At 51.8% G+C, this 16,580-nt stretch overlaps 3 protein-coding genes across 3 annotated transcripts in view; 1 reads left to right on the forward strand and 2 right to left on the reverse strand.

Moving 5' to 3' along the window:
* Window positions 1-1,037, forward strand: part of TMEM8B (transmembrane protein 8B) — a 25,659-nt gene extending 24,622 nt beyond the window's left edge. Inside the window, exon 13 of the mRNA XM_065878708.1 lies at window positions 125-1,037. Within this exon, the coding sequence (XP_065734780.1) occupies window positions 125-460 (336 nt within the window). The 3' untranslated portion in view covers window positions 461-1,037. The remainder of the gene's footprint in view (window positions 1-124) is intronic.
* The window catches only part of LOC136124197 (olfactory receptor 13C7-like), a 7,372-nt gene extending 1,462 nt beyond the window's left edge, over window positions 1-5,910 (reverse strand). Inside the window, exon 1 of the mRNA XM_065878709.1 lies at window positions 5,020-5,910. Coding sequence (XP_065734781.1) covers window positions 5,020-5,910 — 891 coding nt within the window. The remainder of the gene's footprint in view (window positions 1-5,019) is intronic.
* Window positions 5,911-14,202: 8,292 nt separating this feature from the next.
* Window positions 14,203-15,134, reverse strand: LOC136124875 (olfactory receptor 13J1-like). The gene is given in 4 exon segments (XM_065879685.1): window positions 14,203-14,747; window positions 14,750-14,911; window positions 14,914-15,031; window positions 15,033-15,134. Coding segments are annotated over 4 exon segments (927 nt in total).
* Window positions 15,135-16,580: the final 1,446 nt, after the last annotated feature.

The raw sequence follows: 16,580 nt of genomic DNA on the forward strand, positions 1-16,580 counted from the left end.
TGCACTCCAGTCTTGGCAGATGCCTTCAGGTCACCACCAGGGCTCGGGAAGCCTGAGAGTGACCAGCAGTGGCTTGGGTTCCAAGGCCTCGCGTTCCTGAGCCCCACTTCTCTGCCTCCCCCAGACAGTACGCAGCGTCCGCCGCCGGCACTGCTACCCGCCCACATGGCGCCGCTGGCTTTTCTACCTGTGCCCAGGCAGCCTTATCGCGGTTAGTGCCATCCTGCTCTATGCTTTTGTGGAGACTCGAGACAACTACTTCTACATTCACAGCATTTGGCATATGCTCATCGCTGGCAGCGTGGGCTTCTTGCTGCCCCCTCGTGCCAAGACTGACCGCCAGGTCCCATCTGGAGCCCGGGCCCGGGGCTGTGGTTACCAGCTGTGCATCAATGAGCAGGAGGAGCTGGGCCTTGTGGGCCCGGGAGGGGCCACTGTCAGCAGCATCTGTGCCAGCTGAGAGGGGCTTTGGGCTGACCTTGGGGAACGTGAACCCTTCCCCGGGGCAGAGAGCCCTTCCTTGGGTTCTTCCTGGGAGCATGGAGTCCTCCCAGGGATAAGAGACAAGTTGTATTTCTTGAGGACATGGAGTCTTTCTTAAGGACATGGAACTCTTTCAGGGGCCTGGCACACTTCCCGAGGGCCTGGAGTCCTTCTGCATCTTCAGGACTGGAGCCCGTGCAGGGCCACAGAGCCCCCTCAGGACCAAGGAGTCCCTCCCAGGGGTGTGGAGCCCTTCCCAGGGTATGGAACCCTCCTGAGAACATGGATTCCTTCCCTGGGAGACCAGGCCCTCTCAGGACGTGGTGTTGTTCCTAAGGAAACGGAGTCCATCCTGGGGAAGCTGAGCCTCCAGATCTTCCCAGCAGCTCAGCAACTCTGGGCTCGGGCTTCCTTCCCAGAGGCAGCATCTGGGCTGGGCTGTGCTGGGAGGGGGATGCAGGACAGATGGGGCTGGGACTGGGGCTGCGGTGGCTGGTACCCTGAGTTGATGCAGGTGGAGTCTGGTGTGTCTCCAATGAAGTATTTGCTGGTTCTGTGCTGCCTTTTTTTTCCTGAGGGAAAGGGTGTGGGGAGGGGAGGGAAAGAGGGACCCTGAGACAATCAACAGGGGTGACGGAGCCTAGCTGGCATTAGCTGCTGGAGCTACTGTCTGAGGCTTTTGCCCCATTGTGTCAGGCTGCAGCAGCCGGGAGTAGGGAGTTGTGTGAGTGTGTGTGTGTGTGTGTACTTGCTGAGATGATTTCAATCAGTGAGACCTCCCTTGTGGTGCCCACACCCAATAGGGAAGGAGGCTAAGGGCTCAGGAAATTGGACTAGCGGGTACAAATCTCAGATGTGCAAGAAATATCACAAGAATGTAACTTCTGTTTTGAGTCTCCATTTTGCCCGAGTGCCAGAAACATAATTTTTTGTCATTTTGGGATTTCTTCTCTTTCCACAAAGGTCACAGCTGAGTCCCGAGGGTCTTATATAATGCCGAGATATTGCGAGGGTGTTTTCCCTTATCACCAGGGTCCATGTGGCGCCTCTGAGATTTCCATCATCCCACCTGGTCCCCAGTTAGTGGTACAAGCAAGCGTTCCCAGAGTGGTTTCTTGTCCCCATCTGTGTAACCCTTTTAGTCCTGAGGCTCTCCACCACTTCTGTGCCACATGCAAAGACTTGTGAGACCTTGGCTACCCAGAGACATCTTGAAGCCATTTCTAGCCTGGGGTCCTGCTCTGCATTTTACTTGACCAACAATGCATGAGTTCCAGCTTTCACACCCTGCAAACCTGTCCAGGGGCTTGGTCTGGGGAGTGGCGCTCAGGGCCCCTCCCTTTTGGGGCCCTCCTATGCCAATGCTCTCACTACATCCCCTCCTCCTTGCTTTTTCCTCTCCCTAGCTTAGGGAATCTTTTGTTAATCTGGAGGTGGGGACACCTACTTTTTCTTACATTTTTCTCCCAAATCTTTTGTTTATGCCTTAAGTCTTTTATGTTCCCTTTAGAGCCTAGGCTTTTGAAACTCAGATGCCAGGAAAACCTCTCTTTGTTCTCTGCTTTCTGCAATCACATCTCTTCCTTCGGGCACTGAGCAGAGTGTGATGTGAGAAGGTCACATCTCACATCACATTCACCAATTGAATGGTGAGAAGGAAGGAGAGGTGTGGGCTAGGTGTCTGTTCCTGTATCAGAAATATTATTCCACACAGATCACTAGGACACATGAGCCCAAATAGCTGGGATTCAGGACATAGTAGAGTACAGAAGGCACTGAAGAGGGAGACAGAGCTGAGACAGACCCCACCCAGCTAGGAGGGATCAGAAGGGGTTTTCTGGAAGCCGGATGGAGTGGAGGGCATTGAGTGAGGATTGAATGAGTTTCCATAATGCCAAGATGTTGGGAGAGTGTTCACTCTGGTCACCAGTGTCCATATCACATTCCTCCCCTGAGATTTCCATCATCCCATCTGGTCCCCAAGCAGGAAAGCACTTAGAACACTTAGTATAGTACCTAGCCTGCTATGTGGTAAGTCTCCAATGTATGTTAGCTAAAGGTCAGGTGTTTGGACATGGGAGGCAACAGCAAGGGGGAGACACAGGAGCAGGAAAGACTGATCTTTACTGGGGAACTGGGACTAGTTCAGGGCCTCTGGACCTGCAGGGTGTGTGTGTGTGGAGCGGAGGCAAGCAGCCAGTGATGAGGCTGGGCAGGTACATGGGGTCTGGCTTTTATCCTAGGGAAATGAGCAATGGCCTCATTGGAGGGATTTAAGCAGGAGAGTAGCAGATCAGATTGTTTTGTTTTGTTTGCGTTATTTTGTCTTTTCAGATAGGTGTTTTGACGGCTGGTGCAGAGGATGGATTTTGGAGAGGATTTGGAGGCTGAAAGTGTAGCAAAACAGCTGTTGCACTATTTGAGAGAGAGATGGTGAAGGCAGTGTCAGTGGAAAGGAGGGGACTGATCCGAGAGCTGTTATGAGGTGGATTCTCTAGGACATGGTGACTGCTTGGATGTGCGGGGTGGTGAGGGATGAAAGAAAGCCTATGGTGACTGCCACGTTTCTAGCTTGGTGACTTGGGGCGGGTGTTGGTGCCATTCCCTGAGATGATGACACACCTTTGTGGGGCAGAATGATGAGTTCAGTTGTGGATAGTTTGAGTTTGAGGTGCCTGTGGGATTCCTGGAGGGAGAGGGCCAGCAAGAAGACCGTGACAGGCAGAGCAGCTGAACCAGGTCTGGAACCTTGGCCTCCTGGGTCCCAAAGCAGGGGTCCTTTGTTGTCCCCTGACTTGTTCAAGTGACTTCCTGGAATACATGGCCGTGGCCCCCAGATACTGCTGCTCCCTGCTCATGTCTGTCCACACATTTGGACTAAGACCCCGGACTGTCCACAACTGCCTAGGGCACACCCAGCAGCACAGAATCCAATCCCCAGATGTGACATTGTGAGGGCTTCTGAGGGACAGTTCAGTTCAGTAACACTCTATCGGGAAAGCTCTGTGGGAGCTGCAGAGACAAGCCAGACCTGGTTGAATCCCGCCATCAAGGAGCCCACGTGGTGGTGAAATACCATGGATGCAAAGCAGAATGGGATAGATACCTAGTGAAAGATACCAACAAAGTGCTGTGGGACGTAAAGGAAAGAGAGACTATTCAAAGTGCACCAGGAAAGGCTGTGTGAGAGAGCTGGTGTCTAAGGTGGCTTGGAAAAATAGTCCCAGGTCTCGCCAGAGATGAGCATGAGCGAGACACCAAGGTGTAGGCAGTACAGACACTATAGCGAGGGGGTCACCGTGTGAAGGGGGTTAGTGGAACATCGGGCTGGAGAAGTGGCGGGCTGGGTTCTGGAGGGCTTGAACTCAACTGAAGAGTTAGGGCTTCATTCTGTGGTTAAGGGGAGCCATCGTAGGTTCTTGAGTGAGGCATCAGCCAGGGTCTGGCCAAAGTAGGACAAGCGTGAGTGATATAAGGGGCCTGTTGTAGAGAACAGAGCTGTTGATTGTGGGAGCAGTTGGAGAAGCCTGTGCAAAGCTGGGCCTCTGCACCTGGTGTCGGGCCTGAAACTGCTCTTGGTGGGCGTGAAGGGGGAGGTGAGGACAGACCGGAGCCCGTGTCTGGGCCTCGCTGCCTTCAGGCTCAGTGACACTGGTGACCTGCAGGAGGAGCTGGCACTCTCTGGCGTGGCGCTGCACTTGGCACAGACCTCCGAGCAGCTGCAGGTGGCGTGGCAGGAGCTGGAGCAGCTGCGCTGACAGCAAGGTGAGTCCCAGGCCGGTGACAGCAAGTGAGGGCTCCCACCACGACGGTGCTGCTTCGCCTTCACCTCCCATCATGTGGATTTCTCTCGTGGTCCACCCGATCCCAGAACCTTACAGGGAAGGAAACTCTGGGAGGCCCAGTTCTACCCTAGTTAGCTCGACCCAGTCCAAAGCCACCACAAGAGAGCTAACCAGCACTCTCCTGGGATGATGAACCTAGCAGCAGCCGGTGAAGGACAGTTGGTCCGAGAAAAGGAAGCTCTAGAAATCTCCAGTAGCCCCTGGGTTGACTGTAGGGTGGGTGGTTGTCACTAGGCTCTTCACAAATTCTTCAGTCCTCCCCCTCCTTCCAGATGCGTGGTAGGTGGGTGTTCCCTCCCCCTCAGTGTCAGCCCTGGTGTGCGCCTTGCCTTGGCCAGTGAGGTGGAAGTGGAAGTAACAGGTCACTTCTGAGCGGAAGCTTTAAGAATCAGCGCAGGCTTTGTCATTTTCTCTTTGCCTTTTGCCACTTGGACCAGCAATGTGCCAGATGGTGGCTGCTTTATCATCCTGAGTCCCACAGGGATGAAGGCGATGGTGCAGAGCACATCCCCCAGCCAACCTCTGATGGACCTGCAGCGTAAGTGAGAAAAAGCCTTTGTGGTTTTAAGCCACTGAAATTTTGAAATCATGACCACAGTGTACCCTAGCCTGTCCTGCCTGATAGAGAGCAACAGGAAAAACGGGACATTTTTCTGGAGAGCAGGTCTCCCCTCAGCAGAGCTATGGCGGCAGCTTTCACCTCTGTGTTCCTCAGGCTGCAGCTGATGGGGTTCAGCGAGGGTGTCACAACCCCATAGAACAATGCGATAATCTTAGCCAAGTTGGGGTCCTTGGCCTTGGGCTTGAAGTACATGAAGGAGGTGGTCCCATAGAAAACCACCACCACTGTGAGGTGGGCAGAGCAGGTGGAGAAGGCTTTCTTCCAGCCAGCAGCAGAGGGCACCCTCAGGATGGCAGCAAGGATGAAAACGTAGGACAGGCAGATGAGCCGCAACGGGGCCAGCATCACGACAGTAGTGGCCACCATTGTTAGCAGCGCGTTTAGAGAGATGTCCCCACAGGCTAGTTTCAGCACTGCCAAGATCTCACAGAAGTGGTTGATGACATTGTGGCCACAGAAGGGGAGGCTCCAGGTGAGAGTGGATTGCAGCAGGGAGTTGGCAAAGCCTGTCCCCCAGCTCAGTGCTGCCATCCACATGCATGTCTGCCTGCTCATGAACTCTGAGTACTGAAGCGGCTGGCAGATGGCCACGTGACGGTCACACGCCATCACGGCCAGGATCGGGCACTCCGTGGAGCCCAGTGCCAGGGTCAGGAACATCTGCAGGGTGCAGCCAGGGAAGGAGATGGTGCTTTGGGTTTCCAGGAAATTGACCAGCATGAGAGGCACAAAGGAGGATATGCCACAGATATCCATGAGGGAGAGGTTGCTGAGGAAGAAGTACATGGGGCTGTGCAGGCGCGGGTCCAGCATGTTCAGCCCGGTGAGGAGGGCGTTCCCCAGCACTATCATGGAGTAGATGCCCAGGCAGAGTACAAACAGCACCATCTCTAGGTTGTGGTGTTCGTGTAGCCCCAGCAGGACATACTCTGTCACGGCCGTCTGGTTGACCCCATCCATCTCATTCTCCCTCCTTTCCCATCTGGACCACACGGGTGTTGGAAAAAGCACCAGCTGGCCTGGGAGCCAAGCAACCTGGATGTATGACCTGGGGGGGGTCAGCCCTGCCTCTGGAATTTAGTCTCACCATCTGTATAATAAGAGAGTGGACTTCAGGTCTGCAAGCTAGCCCTCTCAGCTCTGCAGTTCTGGTGTAACTTAGGGGAGGCGGGACCCATTCTAATCCCCTAGACTCATCTGTCTTCTCCCCTGGGTGGGCTCAGGGGAGACGATAGAGTAGGGTTCATGTTTCAGGTGCTCCTTTGGAATCTAAAGCGTTCCTCCCTGTTAAGAGGAAGCATCATTTCTAGGTTATGACTTCTTACGGCTGAATTATGCCCATAGTGTTTCAGATTCATTCATTCACTGAATATTCGTTGAATGCCTACTCTGTGCTAGATATTGTTTAGGTGCTGGGGCTATAGTTGTACGAAAAATAAGTGGATAAAAAGATGCCACACCGGTCACAAGTGCTGCCCCTCTTTCTTAAGTGAGATGAGCTCGGGGAGGGAGGTGGGTGATGAGTGATGCTCACCTAGCGTTCCTTTGGGCATAAAGGTTGAACATTTCCACTCCATAGGATGTGTAAGCCTTATTCTGGCCATTCCTCCTTAAGGAATCACAGACCATCCATTGATTTTTAAAAGAACATACAAGAACATACATATCCCAATAGAGCCACTGGTCACAGCATTTAACCCTGGTCCTGAAAACCAAGTGACTCTCTTCTTGGCCTCCATATTGCTTTTTAGGATGAATAATATCAGCAGTAATCTCACACAAAGAGGGAAACCAGGTCTCATGTGGTAGAGGCGTCATCAGTCATTGACTAGCTTTATACAGGGAGGGTGGGAAAGGTTGCGGTCTTTGCCCAGGTAGCTTCCATTGCTCTTCTGAGCTGGTCTCAGCCTCTTTGGGAAATGCCAGTGTCACGAGGGAGTGAAGTGTCAAATGTTAGATGGGAAAGCTGTCTTGTAGCCCCAGTGCTCCCTGGTGTAAGGGAGAAATAGGAGCTGAGGGTGAACTTTAACCTTTCAGAAGATACATAACTACCCCCTCCCTCACTCCTTTCACACCTAGCTTTACTGTGAGGCCTATGTCCTGTGACAGCATTGGAACCCTGTCTGTCCTCCAGGGCTGGATCTTCCCCCTCATTCCTCCTGCCTAATTGCATCTGTCATTTGTAGGGGCCGATGGGCTCACCCTCTTCTGAATAAACCATGTTTTTTTCCCAGCACTACATCTTTGCCCAAGAAGTTCCCTTTTGTAGGCAGTCCTCCCTCTCTTCCCCAGTGGGGGCATTCCTGCTCCTTCAGGGTCCAGCTCATCTCTCCTCCTCTCCCTCCTGCACCCTGCAGAGTCACCTGCCCACTTCTTGTGCTCCCACAGCCCCTGGCCATCCTCTTGTGCACCTGTCTCCTCTACCACCCTTGAGAGCAGGACTGTCTCCTTCCTCTCGGCACCTCGTACAGCGAGTGCTGCCAAGGACAGTCACTCAACATATTCAGCGCAGGATTCTGAAAACCCAGCGTTGCATCCCAGCTCCGGCTCTAACTAGCTGTGTGACGTTGACCGAGTCACTTGGCCTTTGAGACTCAGTTGCCTTCTGAAAAATGGGGATTTTGTGTAGCCAGATGAGACACACAGAAAAGTGCCGGTGAGCCACCCAGCAGCAAGGCTCCAGATCAAAGACTGCGTCCTCAGCCACAGGCATCTGCTGGGTCTGGGCTCATCACCTCCCTGCACAAGAGCTCCAGCATCTGTCATGACCCCCTCTCTCCCCAGAGCCTGTGCTGGTTTTCCCTCCTCCAGCCTAAATCAAGGTGATTGTTAGGGGCGTTTCTGGAACATACAGGGGTAGTTGATAAATCTGGGTCAGCCAATGACCGTAAATCTTATCCATGTAAACATATAAAGGTAGCGATTTTCTTGCTGAAGTTTGACAGAAAGGTAAAGAATTGCCTGATTGTGATGGTTCATTCGTTCCCTCATTCATCAAATTGTTATTGAGCACCTACTATGTGCTGGGTGCTGGGAATACAGCAGAGGCAGATGCGGCTTCTGGCCTAACAGTTTACACTCATTTCCTTGCTCTCTGGTGACCTTGGTCACATCCCTTCCTCTCTCAGCTTTAGAAACCTCTGAGATTCTCTTTGAGTCTGGGATGTAAAGTAAGACCTGAGGTTTGGAAAGAAGAAGTTAAAAGGAAGCATCTTTCCTGGGTTGTGACTTCAAGTGGCTGGATTAAGCCCAAAGCTTAATTTCAGATCCAACTATAAGGCCTTGGTGTTTTTTGGGTGTGTTGCCCAAAAAAGACCTTTTAACCTCAAATTTTGACACTGGACATAGGTGTGGAGGGTGTTTTCAGGCAGGTAAAAGGTGGGAAATAGCCTGACTCTGCATTTCTCTTCCCCACCCTTGTCTCCAACAAAAAAATCAAGTGGGAATGGCACAGGCAATTGAGGGCTTTTGTCATCAGGCTCTGGTCTGCCCTCCTGCCTCAACTCCTGTACCTTCATGCACCCCTGCTCAGCCTCAGACCACTCCCCATTGATGGACAAATCCCGCACACTTCTGTCTCGTCCCTCTTCTCTTACTTGCCTCAGCTGGAGCGGCCTTTCTTTCCACTCATCCTCCAAGGCTCAGCTCACACACACCTCCTCTGTGGGGCCCGCCTTCCCAGTCCACAGAACTGACCATCCCGAAAACATGATGCTCACACAGCCACTAGCAGTTAGTGTGTCATTCTCTCTCACACAATAGACTGTGAGCTGTGGAAATCAAAGGGCTGTGTCCAGTTCATCCCTAACACCCTGCAGTGCCTGCACACAGGAGGTGCCATTTGAGATCCAGTGCTTTTCTTCTGCCAAAATCCTGATCCCAGATTTCTTACCTTGAGATCACCCTCTCTCGCCTTCCTCCAGAGCACACACCAGCAGAACAACGATGCAGCCGTGTGATTGCTGGGAGGAGAGCTTTAGTGGAGCCAGTCTCCTCCCTGCAGGGATAGCTGCTCTCTCTGGAGAGCTAAATCAGGAGAGTGATAGGGGTTCCTTAAAATTTAAGAGTCTGATCATAACACATTCATGGAAGTTAGGAACAACCCACTAGACCATAGGCTTATGACCCCAAAGAAATAAGGCTGTGTCTAGAAAATACCATGCTGCCAGGTTACCAACAGCTTTGACTGCAGCGTGGGCCCAGGCTGGGACATGAGGGAGCAGCTGCAGTTCCCTTGCTCCATCAGTCAAGATGAGCTGGGTTTTGCTGCAATAACATACAACCTCATAATTTTAGTGGCTTACCACGACAGAGGTTTAGTTCTCATGCTACATGTCCATTGCAGGTTTTCAGGGGGCTCTGTTCCAGGTCATCATCCTCAGAGACCCTGGCTCCACCACCTGGGACATCACCAGTTGTTACGGCTGGGGAAGAACACACCAGAGCATCTCACGCCAGAAGTTAAGTGCTCCGACCCAGAAGTGACTTGTATCCCAAATGCCCACAATGCACTGGCCTGTGTAGTCCTACCACATGCTCAGCTGGAAGAGGACCAGAAACGTTGCAGAGCACTTGGGTACGATGGTGTTTCGCAATACGCTCAGAAAATCACTCTAGCATCTGTCTGCCAGGCCTCTCACCCTGTCGTGTCCTGGAAAGTCAGATATCCAGAGTGATAGGAAATTGAGTGTCTCTGAGAATCATTGTCTAATCCACTCCCCAGTTTTACCCCTCCTGAGAGGCAGGGAGATGCCATGGAAGGAGCCCTGGCCTGGGGTGAGGGGCCCAGATTGGATTCTTGCCTTTGTTCCGATTCTGCTATATGACCTTGGTCCAGTTTCTCCTTGAGTGAAATGGAGCCATTCAGTTAGCTTGTCTCTGGTACTCTGTGCAACCTTCAAAACATTCCCTCCTCACATCTTTCTAGCAACTTCCAACCCTGAGGCCTGACAGACCCAGGGTCACTTTCCATGGTAAATATCATGTCAATTTCATTGGCTGGTAAATCTAGTTTGAACCATTTACTACTTATTTTAGGCTTTATATATTATTTTAAAAGGAAGGTGAGGGGCATAACAAGAAGAAGCTCCTGTTAACAATTTCCCGGAAATGCCTGGATCTGGGATTCCTGCTTCACATTCCTCGCTGTGTTAGCAAAGCAGGTGAGTGTGGGCTTTGCGGTGAGTCAGAGCAACCAGGGCCCATGTCCCAGACCTGCCACTTGCTAATTGTTTTCTCAGCCTCAGCTTCCTTACCTGTGGAGATAAGAATAGTATTTCCTCATGGGGTGATTTTGAGGATCCAGTGAAAGCTCTTAGCACAGAGCTTGGCACATGGTAAGTATTCAGTCAGTGGTAGCTGGTATTATTACTATCATTATGTTCCCTTCCCCAAGCAGATATTCTGGTTTTTTGCATGTTTTAAAAAAAGTTCATGAGAAGAGTCAACATGCTAGATGGGTTCTCCTTACCTCCTACTTATTGGCCCAGTGGCATTAGTGCAGGCAGGTGGCTGAAGCAGCTGCCCGGTGAGGTGACCTGAGGCCTGGGAGAGCAGAGCAAGGGAGTACTGAGTTCATTACCAGCAGACACACTGTGCTGGGGTGGGCCGGGGGGAGGCCCTGAGGCCCAGCCTCCTGGTCCCTTGCCATGTAGACATGTCGTGTGCTCCTTGCCCTTGGGCACCTCTCAGTCCCTGCCCAATTTAAAATTCAAACTCTGCAACTATACAAGTTTGCACATTTGGCAGCTATGGGGCTTCAGAGACCCCAGGTTCCCTGTGCTTCTCCAGGAGGCCCTGGCTGGGTGAGGAGGGCACAGGAGAGACACTGGACAGAGACTCTGAAGGTCTCATTGCAGCCCTGCCCCTTGGACCTGAGGCTGGGGCGCTATGACCCCTACCCTTGGCCTCGGCATCCTGGGCTGTGAAATGGGGTGTCTCCTTCCAGGAGAGCTGTGGGGACCTGCACTCATGAAAGGTTAAGGAAAGCGAATTGCTGTACAGGGTGAGACTCCGAGCCCTTGTGAGGGACCGTGAAGTCAGGGGTTGAGCCAGGTGCATGAGTTTCTGCAGGTTCCCTTTTCCATTTCCCTTTCCATGTCCTTCTCTTTCCTTCACAATAAAGAATGACAACTTGACACAGTTTAGGGACTAAAAAACAGCCTTAAATAATGCAGCAGCAGTTGCAGATTTTCCCATTATACTATGATTTGTCTCTTGGAATTTTTTTTTCAAGGACACAGGTCAAAATAAATATTGGAAGATTGTCCCCACTTATTTTCCAGCTGCTTAGGAACAGGTCTGTCTTGCCACGCCGTGGTTGCCCACAAATGCATCCAAACAAGCTCATCAGCACCCTCGCATCCCACCCCCTCCAACCTGATTCTCTCATCTTCCCCATAACTCAGGGTTTCTTTCAGGGTGGAGCACTATCCACCCAAATAAGCCAGAAGCTCGGGCACCAGCGCACAGTCCCCCTCTCCCTCAGCCACCTCTGCGATCAGCTGAATGTCCCCAAGGTTTCTCAGCTCCGCCCTCTCTGCCTGACTGCCCACCTGGGTCAGGCCCCATGGGTGCCTGGGTTATGGCACCAGCTTCCACACTTGCTGCCCTCAGCCCAGGGCCCTTCTCGTCTGTGCTCTACTCTGGAGCCACATGATCTTCCATTTCTCAAAAATAATATCTTGAAGTTCAAAGTGATGTTCATTTTAGAAGTATTGGACAATATTGGAAAGAATAATTAAGGAAACAATATTTATCTGTAACCCCATCAGCCAAAGGAAATGACTATTAGTTCACATTTTGTCTTAATTTTCCAGAATTTTCTACATACATATTTATTCATATATCCATAAGAAAAATACCTTTAAAGAATTGGGATTATACTGAGTACAAAGTTATATGTTCTGCCTTTTTCTATTAATTACAGTGTGAGAATTTCCCATCATCAAATATCCTTCAAAAAATAGGATTTCTAATGGCTGTGTCACAGACTATCATTGGGCTCCACCAGGATTTATTTAAACATTCTGCTATGCTTGGACATTAAGATACTTACAGTTTTTTGTTACCATAAATAACGCTGTGATTAATATCCATATATCTATATATATACTTATACATAAATCTTTGCACCTCTAATAATTTTCTCAGACTAATTCCTTGAAGTAGAGGTGTTGCGTCAGAAGGTCTGAAGTTTTTTTTTTTTTTTGCGGTACGCAGGCCTCTCGTTGTGGGCTCTCCTGTTGCGGTGCATAGGCTTCGGATGTGCAGGCTCAGCGGCCATGGCTCACGGGCCTAGCCGCTCCGCAGCATGTGGGATCTTCCCAGACCGGGACACGAACCCGTGTCCCTTGCATCGGCAGGCGGACTCTCAACCACTGCGCCACCAGGGAAGCCCAAGGTCTGAAGTTTTTAAGTCTCTTGATTCATACCCACCGCTTACTTGGCAGGAAGGTCATATTAACTTATTCCCACCCCCACCAGCAGTGATGACATTACCTACTTCACTGCACCATAGTTAACAATAGACATTAAAAACAATTCTTTGACAATTTCATGGGTGAAGAAAGGTATCTAATCAGTGACCTTTCTAAAAGTATCGATAAGTAATGATTGTAAACCCAAATGCCCACAGGATAAAGTCCTAACCCCTGTCGTGGCATCAAAGGCCTAGCAGAAGGTCTTAGTGGCAGCGGTCACCCTGGCTTGGTCAGGCTGTGAGCTGCGGGGCTGTGCTTCCCTCCTCTGTGCCTCTGTTCTGACCAACCGAGGAATAGGAAGAGGGACTGGAGGGGAACTGAGGGCCCAAGCAAGGAATGTGCTCACCTGCAGCCAGGCGGCAGGAGAGCTGGCCCACTGCTTGCGACCAAGCTCAGCTCTCGCATCACATGGACGGTGACACTGAGGCCAGAGCGGGCAGGGAATGGAGATGCTCTCTGAATCTGAGTCCATTTCCTCTGTGTGTTCACTGAGCTCTCAGAGAGGAAAGCTGGGAAAAGGCTGAGCACCAGGAAGAGGTAGCTATGGCAGGGTCCTAGGGGGTGGGCTGAAGACAGGTAGAGCAGAGTCTCCCCAAGGCCAGGTGAGGCCTGGATGCCGGGCAGGGAGGCCCCGGAAGCTACTGCTGCTAAAAGGGAGACAGGAGAATCCAGGCCCTAAGCTGCTTGGGGTGATTGGTATCCTGGTGGCTGGGCAGGTCTGGAAATCTTGGCTGCTAGGGCTCGTCACTGCCTCTACTGTCACCTCCCAAGGCACTAGGTCATGCCTGTCATCTGTGAGCTCCATCTCAGCTCTGCTCAGATTTGGGAAGGACCCCAGGCTCTGCCACTGTCACCCCTACATCGATGTGTTTTCTATTTATTTAAGAAGTCTATTTATTTATTTATTTTTAAGGGCCTGGGCTTGGGCCGGGGTGGACCTTGGGACAGAGTGGAATCTGATACTATCTGCTCTTAACAGTAACACTGAAAATAAAGCAGGAAGAGCACAGTGAGAGATGCAGAGTGGGAGGGGCTTCCTGGCGGAGGTGGCATTCAAGATGGGCCTTGAGATGGGGGCAGGGATAAGTTAGGAGCGTGGAATTAACAGATATACATTACTATATATAAAACAGAAAAACAAGAACCTCCTGTATATCACATGGGACTATATTTAAAAAATAAAAGATGGGCCTTGAGGGTCAGGCAGTCCTTTTACGAGTGGAACTGCGTGCTGGGTGGAGGCTGCCTTGTGGAAAGAACCAGCAAGGGCACAGAGCTGGGCAGTGCTGGGCAACACTGAGGCTCACAGCCGGCTGGCGTATGCAGCTGACAGGGAGGAGGCTGTGTGGCACAGGACAGGGAGGGGGTTTAGTCAGGGCCAGCTTGTGGGGTCCTCAGGTACCCCACTGAAGACCTCACAGTTCATCCTGAGAGCTCCGGGGAGCCATCCAGGGGTTTCAGTCAGGAGAGTGACAGGATCACATGTACTTTTCAAAAAGATCCCTCTGGATGCCCCTTGGAGGAGAGACTGGGAGGAACAAGACTGAAATCCTAAGGCCAGGCAGGAGGCTGGTGTAAAGATGCAGGCAGTGATGCTGAGAGCGCCCCATGGGTCTGCCGGGGGGAGGAGCAGAGGGATGATTGTGAGCTCCTCTGTGGCAGGATCAGTGGGACTTGGTGCTGCGTTTCTGGGCTGGAGATTCCAGACCCGCAGCCCTCACTGTAGGCTAATGAAGGCCTGGCCTGCTAGCCTGCAGAGCCCTGGCCTCCCTCACCTGGAGGTCCATCTCCTGTCCCACACCTTCCTGGCGGCCTCCGTCACTTCCTTGTTCCTCAGGCTGTAGATGACGGGGTTCAGCATGGGCATGACCACAGCATAGAGGACCGTGGAGGCCGCATCAGAGATGCGGGCCTCCTTGCTCCTGGGTTTCATGTACATGAAGATGACGGTGCCATAGAAAAGCAGCACCACAGCCAGGTGCGCCGAGCAGGTGGAGAAGGCTTTGTGGCGTCCAGCGGTTGAGGGCACCCTCCGGATGGTGGCCAGGATAAGCATGTAGGACAGGCAGATGAACGCCAGGGGCACGGGCAGCAGCAGGATGGCACCCACCCACAGGAAGACCTCGTTGACTGACGTATCACCGCACGCCAGCTTCAGCACTGCCAGGATTTCGCAGGTGAGGTGACTGACCACACGGTGACCACAGAAGGGCAGCCTCATGGCGATGACTGTCTCAGTCACTGACTTGAAGAAGCAGAGTACCCAGGCGGCTCCCACCAGCAGCAAGCGGAGCCAGTGGCTCATCAGCACCTGGGTGGCCGGAAGTTGGCCAGGTAGCGATCATAGGCCATGATGGCGAGCAGCAGAGACTCTGTGGAGCCCGTGGACAGGCTCAGACACATCTGCATTGTGCAGCCAAGAAAGGAGATGGTCTTCTGGGCCGACAGGAGGTGGACCAGCATCAGGGGCACAAAGGTGGGCTGTAGCAGATATCCAGGATGGAGAGGTTGCCCAGGAAGAAGTACATGGGCGTGTGCAGGTGGATATCCAGCACGCTCACTGCCACGATGGCTGTATTCCCCAGCAGGGTCACCAGGTTATGTGGCTGAGCACAGAGGGAAGAGCAGGTGCTCCAAGGCTGGGTAGCCTGAAAATCCTTTCAGAAAGAACTCAGAGACCTCTGTCCTGTTGACCAGCTCCATACTGCAGGGCCCTGGAGGGCACAGCTGGGAGGCAGGGAAAGAGGGTGCAGGGTGGTGGGGAGCCCACAGAGTCTCTTTAGGGATGAGGTATATTGCTAGGGTCTTTTCCAGCTCTGACACACTCTCTCTCTGTGACTTTGGGCAGTCCCCATTCTTCTAGGCTGTGATTTATCCATGTGAAAAATGAGGATTGATGTGGATCAGAATTTCCCTAAGAGTCTTAATGGAAATGTTAGTAGGCAATCTGAAAAATCAATTTGAAACAACATTGGGTTAATCAAAAGTAAATAATATACTGCAGGACTTCTCAGAGCCTTTAATGCCCCACTGTGATTTGGGACTTTCTGAAAGCAGTGTAGAGTATGTAATTCCCAAACTTATTTGACCTTAGGTCCTCCTTTTACAGAGCACCCATTAACCTCCTGCAAATAAGTATTCTACCAGCATAGTCTGGGAAGCAATGGGCTGCATCAAATGTCCTCAAGTCTTAGAATCACTTGGAAAGTTTGTCAAAACACAGATTTCTGGGCTCTATCCCCAGAGTTTCTAACTCATTAGGTCTGAGTGATGCTGCTGCTGTTGGCCAAGGGACCACACTTTGAGAATCACTGGGCTAGGTGGTCTCTGAGAGTCCTCCTGGCTTTCAGGAAGGCTCTGAGCTACTTTACACCATTCCCACTGTTGGGGATGCCCTTCTTTCTCCCTCAGCCTGCAGAAATCTGACTTGTCTCTGCAGGTCAGCTCTGGTCTCCATGCATGAAGCACACATTGTGCCTCGCATTGGAGAGGGTCCTGGCCTCTGAGGCTACCAGAGCGCTTGTCCACCTGTCCCCCCATAGGGCCTGCTTCATCAGCTACTGTGTGTGGATTGACCTTCAGAATCTGCCTCCATCGTGTGTTTTTGAGTGAAAAATGGATAGATCTTTTGGCCCTGCCCCAAACCTCCTATTTTCTCTGAACCTGAGCCAGGGCTGCTTTGACTTCATGAACTCCTAGGCATCAGCGTGGAATATGCCCTGAGAGGTCAACTCGTTGGAGCTCCCATTGTGCAGGTAGGGAAACTGAGGCCACACAGCAGATCCCTGGCAAGGCGAGTCTAGAATCCAATCCTCCCAACAACATGACAGCTGCACCATGCTCAGAGCAGATGTTTGCCTCTGTTAAACCCCAAATCTTGGTTGGTGTTTTACCACACTGGATGGACGTCTTTCTCCCAAGTCCCCACCCTGCCCCTAATCTTCTCACCAGCTAAGGAGCATGACTTAACCCTTCCTTGGTGTTTCGGGCACTTGGCACTATGTCACTAAACCCTGGGATGCACCGCCCAAGCCTGGGTCTGGGTTAAGCTCCAATTCCTGTCAACGCCTCCCTTGTAGCAGACGATTTCCTTCCCTTAGTCCTCCCATTTTTCAGAATCAAGAAGTGATTGAGTTCCTACCATATGCC

Source organism: Phocoena phocoena, chromosome 6 (assembly GCF_963924675.1).
Source record: "Phocoena phocoena chromosome 6, mPhoPho1.1, whole genome shotgun sequence".
In the NCBI taxonomy this organism is placed as follows: domain Eukaryota; kingdom Metazoa; phylum Chordata; class Mammalia; order Artiodactyla; family Phocoenidae; genus Phocoena; species Phocoena phocoena.